General features: G+C 40.8%; 1 protein-coding gene across 3 annotated transcripts in view; it reads right to left on the reverse strand.

Moving 5' to 3' along the window:
- The window catches only part of SPSB4 (splA/ryanodine receptor domain and SOCS box containing 4), a 79,139-nt gene that overhangs the window by 38,838 nt on the left and 17,612 nt on the right, over window positions 1-22,689 (reverse strand). For 2 of the 3 annotated variants that reach the window (XM_088170698.1, XM_014879581.2), the window contains exon 2: window positions 17,055-17,911. In XM_088170698.1, the coding sequence (XP_088026824.1) occupies window positions 17,055-17,748 (694 nt within the window). In that variant the 5' untranslated portion in view covers window positions 17,749-17,911. Of the gene's footprint in view, window positions 1-17,054; window positions 18,401-22,689 lie in introns of those variants that run through there. The other variant, XM_088170697.1, reaches the window with a different exon arrangement.

The raw sequence follows: 22,689 nt of genomic DNA on the forward strand, positions 1-22,689 counted from the left end.
GTGTAGAAGCTGCTGCAATTTCTTCCGCTAAATTAATTAAATCCCACGGCTTGAGTTTTTGTTGGTTTTTTTTTTTTTTAATTTCAAGAACTTATCACGAGGTACCAACAACAAAACATCCCCTCATTCACTCACTCTCTCACACAGAATTAAACATTAAAAATGCACACTGCTTTCACATGTCACTTCAGGCATTTTATTTTCCTCTGAAATCAGCCACCTTTTTTTTTAATAGGTCAACTGCCGACCTCTCTGATACTACAGTGCAACAGTCTGACAATAAACAGGCCCAGGAGGTTTGCTGAAAACATAAGCTTGTAGAGCATCTGGTGCTACTGAAGGATAAAATTTGGAGTTGGTGGTGTCATTCTGAGCTGGGAGAAGACTTCCTTACCTAAAAGACCTTGCCAAAGTTGGGTAGCTTGGAATCTTAAGCTCCAATTCAGGCAATAGCAAGTGACCTTCTTTAACAGACTGGATCAATGGATGTCAAATAGATTAAGGTTGCTGACAGATAAGTCAATCTGCAAATGAACTACTCCCAGCTGGTTCAGGGATCTAAGATATCCATAACTAATTTTCTTAAAAATTCAATATCTTTTCCAATAAACTTCTCAGGTTAAAAAAGAGATAAGTTAAAAATAATATATATTCATTTTATAATCCATCTTGTTTGGATAGCCAAGTGTGGCTAACAGACACCTCCACTAGGACACTATTTCAGTGATGTATTTTTTAGCAGTGCTTTGGTGGAGGTGAGGACTTCCAACAGTCACACTAACGTCACTGACTAGGAGAAGGGTGTCCTGATGCTTCACTGCTCACCCTCAGATGCAGCAGCAATTAAGTTCCACAATCAGCCCACTGAAAGCCAACTTACAGCAAGGCTTAGACTGACAGCATTGCAAGGACACGAGGCAAAAGGCAGCTTTTGTCCCATGCTAAATGATGCTTTAAGGATAGATCATGGAACATTAGTCTCCAACTGCATGCAGAAACAAGGCAGGGCAGACTGGTGTTAGTCACCAAATATTTAGAATATAAATACACCATCCTCAAAAGGAACCAATCCACATACACACAGTGCAAGCAGACCAGAAGGGGCCGATTTGCCCTAAGTCAGAGAAAACTCACCTTAAGTCAGCCATTTCAAGGACACCTATCAGCAATTTCAGCAATAGCCATTTCTCCCTATTTTCTGAATACAACTCCTATTTCAGATACTCTACCAGTTATTTGATCACTGCTAACGTAACTCTTATAAAAGTTGTGTCTAATGAAGTTGATCTAAAATTAGTCAGGGAGCAGCATTTGCTTCCTTGCTATGCTGAAGCACTGGTTCTGGGTTTGAATTAACAGCTGATTTTTAGCTCAGGCCTAACGAGGCACTTCACTCTAAACAGAACATTTTCTCTCTTCACAGGTTAGGCTGCATCTACTTTCTGCAGTGAGAGAGAAGGGAAAGGATCTGTGTCTGTTCTTCACCAGGGGAGGTTTTATATTTACAGTGAGTTTGTGATGACCAGTTCTGAATGAACTGTGAACAGTTCTGGTGAGTAGCCATAAGGATACCTGCAAACAACATGCACAGCTTTGGTTTAGGTCTAAAGGTTACCTAAATATGAACAGATAGCCATATTCAGCTCAAGAAAAAAGACAGAATTTACTTCACTACTAAGCAACAGCAGGAATTCTGCCATGGCCTAATCTTTATTGAGGGCAGTTTTTAGGCTTACCTATAATAATCCATTTTAAGCTGTTTCCATTTTAAGTGGCTGAAACTATTTTATAAACTGTGTCTGACAAAAACTTGTTTTCAGACTCCTGGAACTATTTTAAGCATTTACTTGGTAATGGAAAACACATGCGAAAAACAGAGTATCAAATAATTCTAGCAGCAGTGTTTCCATATTTTATTTTCATCTTATTCATAGACGTGAAGTGGAAATAAAATTCACCTTACATGACCAGACAAACCTGTAATCCCTGCTGCAATTCCTGTAGCAGCTTTAGTACTCTTCAGAAATACTTGACATTTTACTAAATATCACAATATCCTGTCTCTCCTGTCAGAGATCACAGAACGTGCATATCACAGATTCACTTCTGTTACCTTTTGGTGTTTCAAAAAACATATAGCTAAATCTTGTATTTATTTTAATATATGAGGAAGCACCATATAAAATTTCAACTTTTTTTTATGAGCAGATAATTTTATGATAGTTTGCCTGGTGCTCTTTTGTTTTCCATTTTATTACATTTCTCGTACTGAAGGATATAACTGGACTGAATATCCTACAAATATCAGTAGATCCTTTATGAATATATTTCATTCCTTTTCAAGCCCATTTATACTTTTGATTTTGACATAATCTCACTGCAATAATTTATAGGACTGATTTTTTCAATGTGTAATTTTAATTTTTTTTTTAAATAAGGCACCTGGTATTTTGCTGGAACACCTCCATCATCAGATTTTGACACAGAACCTTCCACAGTCAACATTTTCTGTGCCATTTATGAATGCACAGACATTTTTTTAATATTCTCTGCAGTTATTTTTCAGGCTGAAGAGTTAAGCCAAAACAAATCAGGAGAGGTGTTTTGTCACATAACACATATGTAAGCTGCCACAACGTGCTCTGGATGCAAAAAACTTACACAGCTCCACAGAGGAAGACCAGATCTTTTAGGAAAGTAACTATTAAGGGTTACTAAACACATATCCATCTGGTGAAATATGAAATCCAGATGATTAGAGGCTAAGGGATCATCCAGACGAAATAAAGCTTCAGAGGAATCAGTGAAATAAAGGGCTCACTCTCTGTCTAAGCTCACCCAGTTCCCATACTGTCCCTTAGCCAGCTAGTAATTGTTGCTGCTGAGGACTGGATACACATGGGGGTGAGCTATTGGTTAGATCCTGGTTTATTTATTCTTTCCTTGTGCTGAAGCCATGCTTTTATTCCTATTCAGCTTATTAATTTTTTAGTATCTATTTCGTTTAGTATTTATTTACATGTTTTAACATCTGGGGAGAAGGGATAGGAGAGGACAGGTATGGACAAGAAGAGCACGCAGTAATCAAGACACAAGCTGGCCACAATAACATCATCAGTTCCCTGCTCTGTCCCAATTCACATTATCACGTTCACTCAATAGTGACATTTTCATTGTATGATGTACAATGTCTCTGGGATCTCCTTCCAGGTGGCAGCAGCTCATCCTGCACAGAACTCCTCACACACCACACTGAAGTAGATTTGCTCCCCTCACCCCATCCTGTTACACATTACTGGGCTCATAACATCACCAAAATTCACCGACTTTTTTACTGTCAAGTTAATCACATTATTTCACCTTATTTTCCAATTCCCTCTTACCGTACTGAACACAGTGGATCCCAGCAGAAATCCTATTAATATCCTTCTCTCAACTTAGAACCTGACAATTTGATTCCATCTTTTCTTGCCTGATTTTAAAGAAGGTTCTCAAAAGAACTGCTCAATTTCACCAACATATAAGTTTTTCAGAAGGGATTCTTTCATCAGGTTATCTGAAATTTCCAAACCTATTGGACTGCCCTTACTCCCACACATTCCCACCTTCAGACAACTAAAAAGCATTATACTCCCTTCCATGAAATACTCATCAAATATATTCGCCTGTCTAATCATTCTATCCTTTGTTACAGTTTCTAATATCAAAAGCCCAAACTCTTGTTAGATTTTTAACTTAATCTTTATCTGAACACTAGATCTCCAGCCTGGATCAATGGGAAGCACAAACTAGATGAGGTGCCCTCTGTAATGGACTCTGTTGTATATAATGTTGACTAGATAATTGAAAATATACGTGTTTTCTCAACTGGAACATCTAGATAAATAAAAAAGCACCGCCAAAGTAGGTCTGAGGTGTCAACAGGAGAGATGTGAGAATTGTTGTAACCAGAGCACAAAAGGCCAGATAAGGGCTGCAGAGTCACCACAATACAAAGCCAAAGGAGATGCTGCACACCAGCAAATCCGGGAACAGGGCAGGAAATGCCTGCAGGGACACTACACTTAATGACTGTCTCTTCTAACATACTTCAGGGCACGAAGCGTTGTCAGCCTAATTAAAACCAGAAATCATTTACTGCTCGTTGTTTTTCTCTTCGAGGCAGGAAACGACAGGAGAGTCTGGCAAAAGTGCCCCAGGAGGCACTGAATTCCCTGGCAAAAAGAGTAGTAACATCTTTGGAGACTGCCGTCTGCACCACACAATTGTGTTTAATAAAGGATTTGGTTTCACTTTTCTAAAAATAGCTGAATGTGTTCTATGAGAATTTGTAAAAAGGCCCTAAAATGAATAAGAATTATACACACACACACATCTCTATTTATATATCTCTGAAATATATGTATCATTCATCTTGGATGGCCCATTTGGGACATGGATAGTTTGGCTCTGCCTGTAGAAGCTTATTTGTAAAAATTATAATGCGGCCAAATGTGGAAATTACTACCTAAAAAAACCCAGATAAAGATCTGAAAAGCTACAGGTATAATCCTACTTAATCCAGAACGCTTCATTCTTTGGACGTGTGGTGTAATACAGAATATCAGCCCTTCTGTGAAAAGGCTCCCTTTGCTCACCCATTTACTGCAGTCTAGGTAGAACAGAGCAAAAGCTGTCAAACGAAGCCAAAGAACCCCTAAAAACTCCTGTGACTGTGACTAACTTGGACAGAGAAATAGAAGGAGAACAGGTCTTTCTAAGCAAAGGCAGCAAGAAGATCCAGAAAGGCCTTTAGTCAGTACCTCCCCATCTGCCACCTGAAAATCCGTCTCTGCTTCTTATTCTGCAAGATTAAAGGAGTGCTCTACAATTGAATCAGCTTTATCATATTTTCCACGTTGAGCAAAACTAGTGACTTCTTGACAGTCAATGAAAATAGTTCTTTTTTAAAAACACAACAATTTTCGTTTATTCAGGGGATCAAGTAAAATCTAGTTGCGTTCGAGACACATCTTGACAGCTTTGCACAATTGCATTTGTGTAACTCCCTTGGTTTACCCCGATTTCTTTAAAGGTCATTTCTCACATTTTATCTCAAAAGACTATTTTAAAATACTGTTTTTACAAAAGAACTGGCAGAATCAGCTGATCAGAGCCCATTTTTCAAATCTGTGTGAATAGACAGTATCATTTGCAGATTAAAGAAAGGAAAGAGTGAGTAGAAAAGCTTACAGCTGTACACTCGGAGAAGGACACCAAAGCATTCTTCTTCCCCAACTCCTGATAAAAACCTTTTTTATCAGACTTCCTGCAGAGAAACTAGAGAAACAGTATTGCCCATCTGCTCACTAAAAGGAGACACTCCTCCATCTCCAGCTAAAGCAGAGAAGACTTTCTTGCTCAAGGAGAAACCATTTCCCAGTAGCCAGTGGAGTCCAGAGAAGCATACAGCATTACTGAGCTCCACAGACGATCAGAACGTTACTGTCAGATTAGCATTGGGAAATGGATTTACCATCTGCCTTTTTGGCTCAAAATCTTTATCCTAAAAGCCTGAAAAACAAAGTTTTTTTATACTTAATGTGTATTCTTGTATTGGTTATATAAATGTGGTTTTCTTCTTAGTACTGAGCAACTTCCCAAGCAAAGAGAACATTGGATTTTCATTTTTACCTCCCCCAAGAGCAGCTCCTACCAAACACCTCCTTTAATGCTTTACTTCGTAAACTAATACTGCAGAGTTAGCCAAAAGCTCTAGTTTAAATGCCTAATCTCTTTTTTAAAAATCACCACTGCAAAGGCAATTGAGTATTGAGAAAACAAGAAGATGCTAAAATTGACAGGGTTTTGGGTCTACAGCTTATCCTGCTTATAAGGGTAGCTAAACATACAACAGGGAAAATAGCAAACAATGCCATTTGTTATTGCTAGGAATTGCCAGCGATGGGAAACCAAATAATTCTACGAAATGTTTTGTTATTTTCTACCTAGGAAAGCAAACCTTTTTCCTATTTTAATATAAGATGCCTACTGCAACAATTTGTTGACAGACATCTTAATGTCTTATAAAGCAAACAAGTAACTTAGAGTGAATTTCTGTTCAACCAAAATTACAGTAATTCACAATAATTGGGAGTGATTCAGTGTACCATGATAAAAGTGACCTTTACATTTTATGCTCACATTTCATACACAAAATGTTTCTTGGTATTGCCATTTTAAGGAAGTTTCTATCAGCACAGCAATCTGGGGAACAGAAAGCAGATGGTGGTTCCAGCTGATGAGTTTGATGAGAAGTTCCTTGGAACTGTGGGATTTGTTGACCTGGACTTTCCAGGGCTGCTGAGAAACCCATCCAACACACCAGGGCAATGGCTCCCCTTGCTCTGAGAGCAGCACTGACTGAACGTCTGCTTCCCCCTCTAGTAGGGAGCCTCTAATGACAGCAGCCAAACACTGTCAGACACCTTCCCCAAACTCCCTTTTCTGGAAGGATCAATTCCTGGCCAATTCCTCCTGCAGCTCCTTCTCTGCAGAGCTGGCACCACTGACTGCTCACGTGTGCAGCACCTCACATGCACCCAGGCAGCAGCTGAGACACTGAGAGCCACAGCAGCACATGGTGAGGAGCAGCAGCACAGAACTGCTGCTCTGGGACCAGGGAAGCTGCTGGGAGCATCACCAAACCCTCCAGGTTTGTTCCTGCTCTGCTCTAAAGACAAACTTATTTTCATGACCATTTTAAGATTGTAGCTTACGTATGCATTATGTATTAAAGGTGTTTGGAAAAAATGGGCCAGAGGAAGTCTGGAACTTCCTCTGCATAAGTGATTTAGGAAAAAAATCACATTCTCAGGAAGCTGCTACTTGCATACAGATGCTGCTCAGTTAACATAGCTGCATTTCAGAAATGTTATCAGAGTTTCATATCAGAAATGCTGCTGGGGATGATGTTAAAAGGCTGGAACTCCAGTATTTCAAGTACATCAAGTTACATGCAGAATTCTGAAAACATTTGCATCACAGATTAGTTTCAGCTTTATTCTTGAAATGAAATTATAAAATGCCTTGAACATCTTCCTGATGATCAGCTATACCTGGAAGTTTAGAAAATTATTTTAGAGGACACAATATCTATTATGTAGAAGTAACAGATTTAAACTTGCAGCAAGTTCAGAAAACTGAGAAAAAAAATTTAAAAACTTTTAAAAGTCCATCAGAAATTAAGAATATCTCACTCAAAAATATGCAAGGTTAATTTAGCCTCTCAGATCCAGAAATATTAACAGTTCACTGATTTCTACTCAAATTGAAAACTCCAGTCATAAAGTCATGAATTAATAAAAATCCTGGGAGGTGCCAATAGCATCACAGTGATTCCTGCAAAGTTCATACTAAAAACACAGGGAACATCTGTCAGTTTCTTTGACTTACACAGGCTCAGCCTGCTTTACAAAAACAAGCAGCTTCAAGCAGTGGCCAGGAAAGCTCAGCATGGCTGTGCTTAACACCATACAGCTGGGGGCTGGAATCAGAGCTCCTGCCAGAAAAACTGGTGATGAAAGTAAAGAAAGTTCAGGAGGGATGTTTGGCCATTCAGGAGCTTGGATAGTCCTGACCATTTTTTTTCTGTGTGCTACTCGGCTTACTACATCAAGGCTTGTTTCCTGTCAAAATCTCAGCATCTTTTTTTTTTTTTTAAACCCTCTTTCCAGACTTGTCTGCCTTCTCTCTTCCTTTTAAGCACCAATGCCTTCTTCACATTTGCTCTTTCCAGTACATCTTTCTAGATCTTACTGGCACTTCTCACTTCACCTCTTGCTTTCCCCCCTTCCTTCCCATACATTTCATTCATGTTGCCTTTGCACCACAGGTCTCTCACATCATTCATTCTTTGCACACTGCAGCCCTTTGGCTAATGTCCCCACAGCTTTAACTTTCAAACCTCATTCTAAATGAAAAGTGAAGCACCTGTGAGCAATCCCTTCCCAATTCAAGAAAATAGCACTGAAGCTGGTTTCTCAGTGTAAGGCCACCAAGCCCCAGGTGAAGCCATCCCTCCTTTCCCAAACATGCCATGAACAAATTACTCAGAAGTACAAAAGGATTGGCTGTAACCAAATACTAACTTACACTTAATGGACTGCAGATTTTGCAGGATGTTTAAAGTTTCCCCTCTGATCTCTCTGAACTTTGGCCTTCATTTGTTTATACAGGCAGAGGCCAGCAGGTCATACTACTAAAATCAGCAAATTGTTTACACATATGGCAAGCATGCATGCAGCAGAGCTGGAGTCATGGCTACAACACAGCACATTAAAGCAACTGCTGTAGTTAAAACAACAAAGATAGAGTGAGTCCACAGACGTGATGAGGAGGCAGTGAAACTCAGTATGAACCAAGAAATTAACTGGTATTTCTTCTGGAGCCAAGGCACACATTCCACACCAATCTAACCCAAGTCATTTACCCCAACTGCACTTGTTTCATGAGAAGTGGGAGCCTTTGACATCACCAGCGTAAAAATATTACCGAATTTTAAGTGCATGAGCTAATTCATCAGAGTGGCAGTTAATAATGCAAGGAATGGAAAAGCTCAAAAAGCAAGGCTGGAAGAGAAGCAGCCACTGACAGTACCAAACACACTGCCTGGTTGTGGCTGTTTGAGCACTAGGCTCTAAACAAACCAAATTCCTAAGCCTTTAAAAATTATCTTCCCTTTCATAAAGATATTTTTTAAAGTCTCTTCAAAATATTACATTTTACATAATACAAATCACTTGAAAATTAGGTGTTTTTAGGAGCATATAAAGCATTTCAGCTTTGAACATGTGAACAGGGCATTAGTATAACCCCACATTCTGTTTTGTTTTGATGGACAGAGGAATGTATTTTTGAGAGCAATTACAGGCTCCATGCTTAAGAGAATGCAAAATATGAAAGGTAAACACTGCAAGAAATGAGGGGACACATCAGGATCTAAAAGAAATTAATCACTTTGTCTTGCTCAGATAAACTGTAGCCACCAAGTTTGCTGAAATCAGAGGGAGGAGGAAGTAGATTTTTAGCTTCAAGATGCTGTCTCAAAGCTTTGTGGCCCATTCAGTTACACAGTGAATAGACATGTGGCACACACAAGAATATTATTAACTTTTCTAGTTACTTTTTATTAAAAAGCAGAAGCAAGATGTCTTTAAATGTCACGTCTGAACCAACACATGCAGAAATGGAATTCCCATTTCCAATGAGGGGGACAGCATGCTGTAAAAACGAGATTCTGTTGTGAGAAATGTAACTCTCAAACAGAAGTTTTCCTTTTTTAATGTTACCGACTTTGCTCATAATATATTTTGGTTTCATACAAATCACTTCTCTGGAATAAGGCCATTTTTTTGGCCAACCAGTGATAGAAATAGAGACAGCAAATATGAACCTTCTCACAAAAAGAAAAAAAAAAAAACCAAAAAAACAGAAGGGGAAGGGAAAGGGGAAGTCAAGCCAACCCAAAGACATCCCATGTCTGCAAGTTCATTACTTTCAGAAAGAAACGTTCACAGAAGGCAGGAACATACTCTTATATTGCTATTCACGATAGGATTTGATGTATGTATGAAAATGAAATTTATGTTGTCTTAAGCATAACCATGGAAGATACAGGTATATGTTTGACTAACTGATCTGAGGTTACACTGGAAATTACCAACAGAAGTTCTCTTTGTAGTGTCATCATTTTATCTTCTGTATTTCATCACCAACTAATATTTAATCAACTGAAAATATCCTCTCAGTACTTGTACAGGAAGTTCAATTCTGCCAATAACTTCTAGCATCTCCTCTGCCTCATCTCTGAGTGAGTTCCAGCACTGAAGACTGAAATGCCCCATCTCACACTTCTAGCATTGGAGGGTTTTCAGCAAAAATCAGGTTTGATAACAGACCAGAAGACAGATTTGATCATCAGTCCCAACCCGAAACAGTTTCAAGTGAAAGACTGAAGGTGTGCTGCCAAATCAAAGCAGATGAGGGGGAGCTTTGATCCAGTGCTGTCCTGCTAGCAAAGCTTTTCTGCTGTTATCTTCAAAGGGCAACAAAAACCTGAACCTGAGAACACAGTGACTGTCATGCTCTGGGGGTTTCCACACCGGCTGTCCAGACAAAACTACAGAATCCGCCAACTCACAGAGGCACAGGACTGGGGAGAAAAGAACCAAGGAAAAAGTGAGCACAAAAGGGTGACTTGCAGCTGAACCTACCACCTTTTATCAGAGTGAAACGTTACCTCAAGAAAGTGAGATAAAGCTGCCTAGCTCAGAATTACTGCAGCAAAAAAACCAAATCCCATTCTGCCATTTGTCATCTTCCAAGTACCTGACTTGACAGTCTCAGCATTATTTACAGAGTGTTACTGCTAGGACAGCTTTATTCTCCTGTACACAGGGAGCATCAGCACTACTTTGAGCAGAACCACCTGCAGAACACAGCAGCATCTCTGGACATGCTCGTTTTCAGGCCCATGGCCTATCAATTTACCACAAAAATATGGATTCTGCCATAATAGCTTCATATTATTCCTGGTATAGGAATTGCCAATCGCCACAACACAGTCTTTTTTTAGAGTGGAATTTTTTCTGAGCTCAAACTAGAAATCAGGTTGTTTAACTGCTTCTCTAGTGAAGCTACACTGGATTTAGGAGAAAGAGGCCATCTGCAAAAAGAGCTTGTAATTACAGAAGGGTAGAAACTTCCATGGCTTGAGAAACAAATAAAAGACCAACTTAAGGAGAAATGTAACTTATGAGGAAACATGTATGAAACAGAAAACAGTCAAAATTTAAAAAACCACATGCATTTTTGACAATAAAGTAAGTATTTCACTCAATGACAGAAGCATCCCTGTTTGCCCTGAAACTTGGACTTACAGTCTACAATTCCTAAAAGCAATACAGAAAGAGCAAATCCAATAATAACAGTCCTTCACAAATTTCCACTTCTAATACAAATCTATGAGAATTAATTCACACTTCTTAGCAATTCCATCATCATAGCTCAAGCAAATTCAAAAAAGAATTAAGCAAGGCTACCAAGTTGCTATTTTAGTGTAGTAAGTACAATATACACAGTGTAACTTATTCACTTTAATCTTGAGAACAGAGCTGTAGTCACTGCTCTTCAAGGTTCTTATTTCCTAAAAACAGGATACATGGGAAATCAGTAGAAACATGACCAGAACACATTATCAATATTTTCTTTTTTCCCCTTAAAACTGTAGATTTGGCAGTTGCCATGGCACCTTCATGAACCAGAGAGGGAAGGAAAAACTCTAGGTACATCAGGATGCAAAGAATCCACAACCCAGCTGTGGACTACGATCCCTGTTCTTAGCCTTGGCAACTACTGATCTTGAAAGAAAGTATCCCAGCACCTTCTTATGTGCTAGGCCAGTGATTACTGGATTCCTTGCTAACAAACAAATTAGACAAGACTGCAAGGAAAAAAAGAAACCAAACCCACAAAAAACTCCCAAACAAAAAAAAAACTTGCTATTTGTAAAGCGGATCTGTGACTTAGATGGTTGGAGGAGGCTCTGTCACTGGAGGTCTTAATAGGAAAAAGTTACATAAAAGAAACTCCACTCATCATTACAGCTAAGTCACTCTTTTAAATCTGAAATGTCCTTCTCTGGAAGAGTGACACTGCACCTGATCTTCGACAGTCATCAGTAACAAAAATGCACTACCTGAAGTTGGGGACAAGACAAAAAAAACTAAAGTAGGTAAGAATTTATTATTGCTTAGTGTGGTAACAGAAGAGAAGCTCAGCTGGGGAAGGAAAGAAACAAATGGGGACTGAATAAATGAAGAGTATCTGGGAGAGAGATGTAACACAGAGACCACCAGGAAGGGGCAGGAGGTGGCCGGGGCGAAAAGCCACTTAGCAGAGTGGCATGGTCTAGTGACAATACAGGGGTTTCAACCTGCTGGGAAAAGGCTGAAAATTAATTAGAAAGTGTTAACAAATTAGGATTAAAGGACAAAAAAAATGCACTTAATCCAGGGAAGAGGAGTGCATTTAGTAGAAGACAAAAACCCTCTAACAATAGCTATCTGACTCCTGAAGCAGGCACTGAAAATGCTGTTTCCTGTTAAATTATCTCAAAAGTTAAAGATTGCTTCTTCACAGCATTGGCTGCTTAATTGCTGCTGCTTCATCCTCTGTCTGCATGTCTGCAGGGAAAATCCTTTCTAAGGTTTAGCAATACTGGATTTTCAGAGGACTTTATTTCCATTGCAGCCTCCAGAGTCACATATTATATAAATAGCATAAAACAAGTTTAGATAAACAAAAAACCAAATCCATTAAAAATTTTTAATTGAAACTCATTAGGGGGAAAACCCAGAGTCTGATGAGAGATTATGGATTTCTCCTGGCAGTTAATACTGTCGCAGTTTTGACTTAGATTTCTTTATGGCAAAAAGGCCTCCAAGGAGAAGCATGTATGTTTATAACCAGTAATTGTGGTATGTTAGACACAGACCAAGGTGAATTAAAATAAACTGAGAATAGCAGGAAAGAGGAAAGAAGTTGTGCACAGCTCCAAAATTGGTCTTTTAGCTTAGAAGCATCACCCTTAATTCAAGCCTCAGGTCTGAAGGAGTTTCAGGGGTCACTGTGATCTTTGCACAGCAGAGAGCAAAAGGTGTGAACAGACCCCACATGCCAGAAGTGGTGTAGTTGTAGCAGCAAGCAGAGAGAATGTGCACTGAACCTCCTCCTTCCATACAGAACAACCCCCAGCTCCTCCCTGGTGGGCTGCAAGTGCCCCAGCAGGCAAGGCAGGAGCCAAAGGGATCATCACCCTTTTCCCCAGACAACCCAGGATCCAGGAATATGATCTACTGCTCCTGGGCCTCCACACAGGAGCATGTACTGGCTCATAACTCCCTGAACTGAGCCAACCTGCAGGCAGAGCCAGCAGGCTACACAAAAACAGGAGCCACATTTTCTCTTTGGATGATCTTTAGTCCACCTGTTCCTTCATAGTAGGAAAATTCAAAGAATGTACTTTGAATAATACTTTTGTTTCCTTTGGGGATGGAAATAGAGATGTTAAAATCAGGGCTCTGTTGCATGGCAGTGCTCAGTAACTGCTGATAGAGCTCAGGGAACCTTGCTGGTGAGGGCCAGATCCTGCAAGAATGATAAAATACAAATGGGTACAGACAAATGTTTTCCATAAATTATACTTGTAAGTGAAATCTTCTCTTCTTAGACAAATGCTTCCAGCTTCCTGAGCTTAACCATTATTTTCAGAATTGAATGAGGACTATGGGAGGTTTAGTGCAAGAACTGCAATGACTTCAGTTTACCTACTCAGTGACCAAGTTTTCCATCACAGCATGGCTATATTGATTGTCCTCCCAATGCTTTGTTTAAACACTCATGGATCAGCCATGATCTGCAATGTACATTTACACAGAAGTGTTTTGCTATTTCTCTGTTCCAGTCTATAAATAGTCTTCAGGACTCCTCATCAGACACCAGATATAAATAGACCAGCTTTTTGTAAACAAGCACATACCCTGATCTGAAAAGTAACATTTACTGCTTTTGTGTTATTTGAAGTTTCTAATTATTGCAATAGGCAGTAAGTCAGAAGGCTGATGTAAAAATTCTGTCTTCTGTCCAGCTCAGGAATGGAGCAAACATCAGTGTGGTAAGTACTGATAGCAACTGATCAAAGGAGTTTGTGCTGGGAAGAACTCTGTCCTGTCCCTTTCCTTCCAAACCCTGAGAACATGTGCAACTAAAAAAAAAGAAAAAAAAAAAAGGAAAAAAAAAGAAATAAAAAGTCTTGTGAAAAGTCACAGATCATCATTATGTGATGTTGAAAGTAGTTTCTGAAGCACAATACTGTGGGTATCAGATGCAGCTGGAAAGCTGGAAGAAGTACAACTGATTTTAATTACAGCATTATTCTAGGAGCAATATCCAGAGTCCAGAGGGCACACAGGTCCTTGATCTTTGATCTGCAGCCTTATCCTCCTGTGAATCTGCCATCTCTGCAGTAATTAACACACTTGGAAGCCTGCATCATCTGTGACGTATGTTTAAGTTCACTGCAGCTGCATGAAAGCCCATCCTGAGCCTTTCACTCTTCCATTCCTGCAAGCCTTTCACTCTTTGCCAAGCAACTGAAATACACAGGCCTTTAAAGTATTCAGAGGTCTTCAATTTAAGCAGCAAGTATTGAAAACACTAGAAATCCCTGCCGTGGAGGTCTCCCTTTGCTCTGTAGGACACCACACAAACAACCATCACAAGCTGTGGTTTGCATTCTGAACAGCAACAATCAATCACTGAATAGAAAGTTACGAGGCACTGGTTGACAGCAGCTCCAAGACCAGCTAAGTTACTAAGGCCAGATCTACCAAAAGCTGCACTCAGGAGTAGGAAATACTTCCAGGGAATGGGGGGGAGGGGGAAGATTAGAGGGGAAAAAAAAAAAAAAAGAGCTAATCGGTAGAGAGGAATCAAACAGTAACAACACCCCACATACGTAAATGTTCAAATGTATTCAAATTTGTGAACACAACTGCTCCTCAATACCTGCTCTGATTTTCACAAGAACAAGCCATTATAAAAGTCTGCAATTAGAAGTGCAATGAAAACAAACATGAAGAGTGCCACAGCCAAACTTGCACTGTTTCACAAGGCTGGCTGGATAGAAACACCTTTAATGGTAAAGAGACAGTGTTTGCTTTGGAGCTCCAGCTAAACAAGCTCATTTGGTTTCTTGAATGCTGTTTTTGTTGCAGGACAGTAATGGATGAGTGAATATGTGATAACAAATGATGTGATTCCAGGATGTCAAACTGCCCCACGGCAAAGTGGCTTTAAACTTCCTCTTCACATGATCAGATTAACACTCAGGCCTACATAAAAGTTTAGTTCACAAGTTTACTTTTATCCAAGGGCTCATGTGTTAAAAAAAAAAAAATAGAGACTTTGACTTTCTCAGGGATAGTTTAGGAAGCTATCCTGCCTCTTCCAGCAAAATTATCCCACGAGAAATCAGATGGGATTTTTTTCTCTCTGCCATCTCACAGACCACAGCTATCCCTTTCCACTTAGTCCCTTTTATTTTATAATTTCTACCAAACTCATTCACATCCTCCTCCTGTGTTTTCATCTTTCTAGAGCTCCCTTGAGCGGCCCTGTGAAAGCTACAAAAGGAATGCAGAACAATTCCTTGTGCGGATGTGATGGGCCAAGCTGAGCTGTACTTTGCTTAGTTTGGCAGATATTCACAGCATTATAAAAACTGCTTTCGCAAACAAATATTCAGTTTGCAAAAGTCTCTCTCCTCCACAATCCAAGAAAAAGACTGTCAGCACATCATTCTGCAATGACTGAGTAATTGCAAAATACTTAAGATCTTTGGATATTCCCCTGTATGAAAGCACTTGGGAAGCTGCCGTTTAGCACCTAGCTGTAAAACCTGCAGGGCTTCTGTGGATAAAAAGTCTTTTCCCCAGGGTTTATTACAGATGTTTAGAAAAGGTAATCTGAAGCAGGGTCAAACGATTTCATTTTGTTTCTACTTGGTATGACAGATACAAGGTTAATGAACAGAGAATTTTTGACAGGAAAAAACTCAGACCACTCTATCTGAACAGAGAAGAATAGTAAATTCTTCTAGAAATTAATAATTGAAAAGCAGGCATTGAACACTTACTCTGCCTTCTTTAAAGGCCAAGTTCCTTTCAAGCAGCCCAAAATAACATGAAAATGTTGCCCAGTCATCTATTTTTAAAAATATATTGATATTTGTAGCTCCTACTACACCTCAGACAATAGTTTTAAACAAGAACCAAGTTCCACTTGCTACCTTGTCCACTCTTTTATTCCCCAGATTCCAGCAGCTGAGAAGCTGACAGTGAATAGCAACCCCTTCCTGCAGGACCTGACCCTCACCAGCAAGGCTCCCTGAGCTCTATCAGCAGTTACTGAGCACTGCCATGCAACAAATCCTCTGCTTTTAACATCTCTATTTACATCCCCAAAGGAAACAAAAGCATTATTCAAAGTACATTCTTTGAATTTTCCTACTATGAAGGAACAGGTGGACTAAAGAGCATCCAAAGAGAAAATGTGGCTCCTGTTTTTGTGTGCCAGTAGCCTGCTGGCTCAGCCTGCAGGTTGGCTCAGTTCAGGGAGTTATGAGCCAGTACGTGTTCCTGTGTGTGAATTGGGCACAGACCTGGCAGAGCCCACACTTTCTTGCACACAGAGAACTGGATAGGACCCATCTCTGCAACTACTGGACAGGACCCATCTCTGCAATTCACCTTCTCCTGGGCCACTGCTTGGAGGTCACAGCAGCAACATGCTTCTTGTTATGTAACCATTTCATTAGATATTACCCTATTAGACCAGAAACAGCTCATGCTTATCCAAAAACCTGGATTTCTGGACAATACCCTGAGAGCACCGTCTGAAATGAACTAAGGAACAGAGCTCTCTTTCAGAAAAGCTGCTGAAAGCAGTATTTGACCTGAGTTTCCAGATTCTTGGGGATTCACATCTGCTTCTGAGGGTCCTGAGAAGGCAACTACAGAAAGCTGTCTGGCCAGTGTTCAAGTATGTTTATGTGCACCATGTAAGAGTTTCCACTACTACAGGAAATTTTTACAGGATCCGCAAATCCTATTTGGAAACCACAGATTTAAAACATATCCTCCAGTAAACAAGAATTTTACTGTTAAATATACCCAGGAAGTTTCTCAGTATCTTTTTCTCAGCCTGTTCAGTTTCTTTGGACATAGAATTCTTGCCACTCAGCCTGTCAAAAAGAAAGGCATTTTGACACAACCCATTCCATCACTACAAGACACAACAGAGATATATTCATTGTGGGCAGTAAATACGGGGTGCAGTCTCCTCACAGTTGAACCATCTGCTCCCCTCAGCACACTGTCCAGAGCAAAAGGAAAAAGAAAAACCCCTATGTGAGGAAAACTGAAAGGATAAAGAAGAAACGCTGTAATACTTACGGTCAAGTCCGTTGATGTATCTCATGGTAATTTCACAGTGCCCCCAAACTGCACTGACTATGGGGTAAAGTTTTTTCCCTTTTAGTCCTCTGAAGGCCACTCCAAGATACTGTCCATCGACCATGAAGCTAAGCGTCCCTTCGTCCATATCCAAAACCACCAGTAAGGAGTCTGGGAGTACAAAAGACTCATCTGGTTCCAAAAACACAGGGTACGTGACCCCGGGCTGGTTTTTACAGTTGTGGTAGAGTTTGTTGCGCCCCAGATCCCAGCCCCAGGATTCACTGTTGCTACCAACCAAGGACGTGTATCCCACCGAGTGCAGTGGCGCGTCGGCCGTGGAGACGCCCACCACGGCGTGGGTGCCCCGCTGCCGCGTGGGCCAGTGGATCTGCCACACGTGCAGGCCCCGCGTGTAGCCCACCTTGCCCCGGATGCAGTCTGTGCTCTGGGCCACCGGGTGTCTGTGAAAAGTCAGTTTATCGTCTTCCTTTACAAATATATTTAATGAGCGATCTTCGTTATTCCAAGCGTGTTTGTACTGGACCTCCAGCTTGGCAGGGGGCATATCCAACAGCATGTCCAGGCGCGCGGGCTTGCAGAAATCCGGGCCTCTCAGCTCTCGTTTCACGGGTCTATAAGGGGGCTCCCTCACATCCACAGACTTTATGCTCCCTGAGATTTTCTGGCCCATTGCTTGGCTGCAGGTTTACAGAGGAGAAAGGAAAGTTGACTTTGGCCCAACGTCACCTCATGAAAGCACTGTTACACCGAGCCAGTGACCTGACAAGCTGACTGGATTTACTCCTCCTGTTTGGAGTTTTTTAGCAGCAATGTTTTCAGAGTAAAATATGCTCCTGAAAGAAAGCAGAAAGTTTCCAGTTAGTTTAAGGAAGCCAACAGAAAACCCACAGCATATTTTTGAAGCGCTTCTTCTCATCCCTAGGAGCTATTTTAAACATCAGACCTAAATTCACTACTCCAGTGTCCTGCAGCACTAACCAGGCTGCCAGCAGGATGCAGAGCCCACCAGCGCACGGAGCGCAGACAGTCATTTCCTCCAATTCATGATAGGATGCAGACATTCCTCACCTTCTGCCCTTCCACCTATTTTGTCTGGCCAAGTTCACAGCAGGCCCAAAGCAGGCAGATACTGTTCCTCAACAACAGTGATAAACTTTATGTGCAGCGGTAGCTTCACTTTCACTTGTGCTTTTGGTTCAGTCTGACACACATTAGGTCAGAATCTTTTATTTCCAGACATGCTCTGTCCTGAGCCCTGGTGGCAGAGACTGCAGCTTCTCTGCCCTCATTAAAACAAATGCAGTCAATAGCAAATAGCAGAAAAATTTAATTTTTTTTTTAACTTACCCTAGCATTGAATAAAAGGAGAAAAGCATCAACAATTCATCAAGATTTTTGTGGGTTTTTTTTAATAAAGGAGCTAAAAAAACAAAAAGGAGGGAATCAGGAAAGGAGCCATAGAAGGACAAATGAAGAATAGCAGTTTCAGTTCTTTGGCAGACATTTCTAATGGGCAGCTACTGCAACTGGGGATGCTCCTGATGCTAATGGACAGCAGGCTAATCCAGAGTTCTGTATTTCAGTATTCAGCTGACCTGGAACACAGCAAGACACATTATGGGGAACACATGATTTTGAAATGTTTCTCTAGTTCCACAGACAAACAGGGCAAAAAAGCACCAGGAGAAGCTTCTCTGCAGCCTGGATAAGTTAAATTTGTTCAGATTTTAGAGCTCAGGTAGAGTGTAGAGATAAATCAAGAACCTCTGAAAGTACTAAAGGAGTAAAAATGAAGACAAAGTCCTATAAACTCAAATAGGTGATTGACATGGGATCAAATGGAGTATCTGCAGCAGCAGACTACTTCTGTCCTCTAGCAAAATCAGTGCCAAGTCCAGGAATGTTCAAATATGGCAGAGTAGATCAACTCTATTTATTGACAGAGTGATGACATGTTTCAAGAAGCAAAAAATCTCCACACTTCAAGAGACTGAAGAGCCCAGGTGACATTTGTCATAAAATACCAAACAGCAGATGGGCAGAAATCTTCTTGCAAAAAACATCCTGCAATATTTCACTTGGTAAGTCAAGCCCAGGTTCTTCCTTTTAAAGAACTTCTACTCCAAACACACAGTCCCATTCCAAATATAATTTCTGAAAGAAGATAAGAAACGTGTATGCACAATAAAAGGGAACAAGAAGTTTAGGGAAATACCCTATAAAATTTACCATCCAATCAAGTTTGAGAAGTGAATGAAATCCTTTTACTATTTCCAATGGCAAATAACATGTAAAGTATTTTCTGCATGTATTAAATACAGAAATTAAACCACATCTATGTTCCATGAAAGTCTTCTTTAAAACAAAAGAAACAAGTACAGAGGTGATTGTTCAAAACAACCCAACAGTTAAGTTACTAGGGGAAAATATTTTCTGGTGGCTGGTTCCAACAAGGGCATATGCACACACGAGTGTAAAAGAACCAACTCATTGCAATTACTTTTAATGTCTGAAAATAAAACAATATACATAAGTATCCAACCCCCTCATATCACATTTTCAGGAAGACTCAATTCACAGGAGATCTCCACATGAGGTCAACTTGAATGATCCCCCTTACTCCTTTCCAAACCATGTAAGAGGAATCCAAAACTTGAAACAGCAATTGCATTTAAGTTGATGCTGTCCATTTCCAGTGGTGCAGAAGCACTCGTGGGTTGTTTCAAAGCTATGATGCCAATTTGGCCCAGGAAAGCAAGTTCAGTACTTTATTCCACACCTATAATCCCAGGAGAAATTAAATAGCAACACTAATACACACACAGGGAAGCAAGAGGAGCAAATGTTGTAAGCAAACTTTTATAGGAGGTCACATGCTCGGGGATCAGGTATTTCCTTTTAAAAAGGGATTATTTGAGCCTGAAAGGAAATGAAAAGGGAAAACGTCAGATTTACAAAGGGAACTTCATTGATATCTATTTGAGATTCAGCTCTACATGCCTTTGAAAATTTCTACTTTAAGCACAAGACAATTGCCACATTCCTGTCAGGGTGCTGAGGGGAGAGAGCCGGGGAAGTCCTCAGTGCATCCTGCTGTATCACTTCCTGATCACATGAGAAACTAAACTTGGCACAGATGTTTGCCTGGCAAATCACCAAGAAATTATAAACACTGAATTGACTCACTTGGCAAGCCACAGACATTCTTCCTCATGTGCCCCAAACTGTAACATAAATAGGCTGCTAATAGATAGATCAGTAATTCAGAGGAGTAAATGAATATCTTGATATACATACAACCATGCCTGCACTCTGGGATGCTCTCAGTAAGTACTCTGATTTGAAACTGTATCTTACAATATTAAGTCTTTCAACACACACAAAGACTACCACATAAATTAAGTATAAATGGAATATTTTGCCAAATAGCTTTGTATGGACATAGTACGGAACAACAGTGGAAAAATCTTAGTTAGGCAGCTCTGGCTGCTGGAACTGAGCAGTAGCTGACATGAAGACTTGACGTGAGGAGCAGCCTTGCCTCCCAATCCAGGCAGCAGCCATGTGAGCTCCACAGGGAGCAACTCATCCATGAAGTCCTCCTGGCAGCTCACAACATCCCCTGGGTGCTTGCAGGAGCAACGTGTCTCAAAGGCCAGATCATCTATCGCCTCGCCTGTGTCGTGTCCTTTCACACCAGGCAGATGGCAGAGAGCCAGCCCAGAAGGGAACAGCAGGGAAGCACCACTTTGCCCTCCAGCCTGTCAGGAGCTGCTGCTGGAGGGACACAGCTCACCAGGGCACGGCCTTTCTCCACCAACAAAATCCTCCCTTACTTCCACAGGGCACACACTTGCAGAAGCCTCAGAAAATCGTACTTGCCCCACTGCTATGGGGATCTGCAGGCAGCTTCTCCTCACACCAGCAGCTGTGGGAAAGTCGTGCACATTCCCACAGAGGGGAGTGCCAAACAATTCATCTGGCAAAGGTACCCCAGACGGGCTTCCTGTCTGCAGCACTGGATGAATACACTACACAGCATTACCAAAAGCTGTGGGCTAGGGACAAAAGATTATTCCTGTCAGACTCGTTAGTGTTCAACCCACTTACAGAAATATTTGGTTGTAAAACCTTCTTACCGTCTCCTGAGTTAATAAAAACTTGTCAAAGCACAATCACACATTTGACTGCTCTTTTTGCAGTCTTACACCTTGTACAGAAATTTCGATTTCCTTGGCTAAATCTTTTCACCAGATACACAAATATTCAGAAATAGAAGGAATATTAATTTTCACTGCCTAGCTTCACTTTGAAGGTTTTCCCAAATCTTTATTCTTCCAGTAATTTCAAACCACTACAGGAGTTAAAAAACGATAAAATATTTCAAACTGGCTTAATATATGATCTCTCCATTACACTGGTTTAGTGACTAACACTGAACTTCACCACTTATCCCTGTGTGAGAAGACTATTAGTTTTTGCAGCCTAAATAATTTCTGTCTCACAGCTTCCATTTGTGCTGAGCTTTGTCAGGCTACAATGATTAGAGTAAATGTATTGTACAGGAACAATACAACTCCAAACAGGAAAAGCGTGTCAATGTCACTTAGCAGTGTCTTCATTCAGACTGCTAAAATATCTAGGGAAATAATTCACAATAAAACCACAAATTACTCTTAGTACATAAAGGTTTGCTGGGACACCACTTTGCTGTAATTAAATAGGGTGAATTTCTTAAGTTTGGTATGTTGGCATCAGTAGAACACAGCTGATAAAAGAAACGTGCTTTCAGCAAAGTCAGCTTTCAGCATTCATAGTTGTATTTCCCTCTGGATCGCAAACATGCAGGAAACTTGACAAACATGTATAAGAAATGACAACACGTAAATGCACTTCAAAACTACATTAGGAACACGCTAAGACTCAGGTTAATCCTCCAAAAATAACACCCAAAGAGTGAGAAGCAGAAGGTGAGTCTCAGCTAATGACACTGACCAGTGAAAGTGGCCATCAGAAAGAGCAGGGAGGGAGACGCCTCTATCCAACCGCAGTGCCAATGTCTACAGAGCAGTTCTCACTCTTCCTGCTATTGGCCCTCATTCTTTTTTTTTTCCTGCAGCCAGACCTCAGTGCCACCTCTCCTGCCAACGTGGGCTTTGTCACCAGCCATCAAGGACTGCTGAATGCCAAGAGAGGCAGCAGGAGGCTCTGAACCAAGGCCACTCCTCTGCGGGCACCAGAAGTGCTGGTTCCCCAGATGTCTGAACTGAACAGATACAGTGTCTGAACACTCTGAATGTAACTCCAGTCCCAAAGTCTCTACAGAAGGAAGAGCAAAACCACATGATGTGCTGTGCTGGGCAAATCAATATATGCTCAAGGACAAGGACTTTCACCCCCAACCAGACAATGTGAAGGCACAAGGCCCAGTGTCTATCAAGTCTGCTCCCAGCGTGCAAACAGCTACATAACCCTGACAACACTGCTTTGAGGGTGACAATGAATTAAGCACATTTTTGGCACTTAAAAAGACTGGGTAGCTTGGATTGAACGACAGATCCTGGTATCCAAAATTGTTCAAAATGAGCAATAAATCAACAACGTTGGCTTC

Source organism: Sturnus vulgaris, chromosome 10 (genome assembly GCF_052056855.1).
Source record: "Sturnus vulgaris isolate bStuVul1 chromosome 10, bStuVul1.hap1, whole genome shotgun sequence".
In the NCBI taxonomy this organism is placed as follows: Eukaryota; Metazoa; Chordata; class Aves; order Passeriformes; family Sturnidae; genus Sturnus; species Sturnus vulgaris.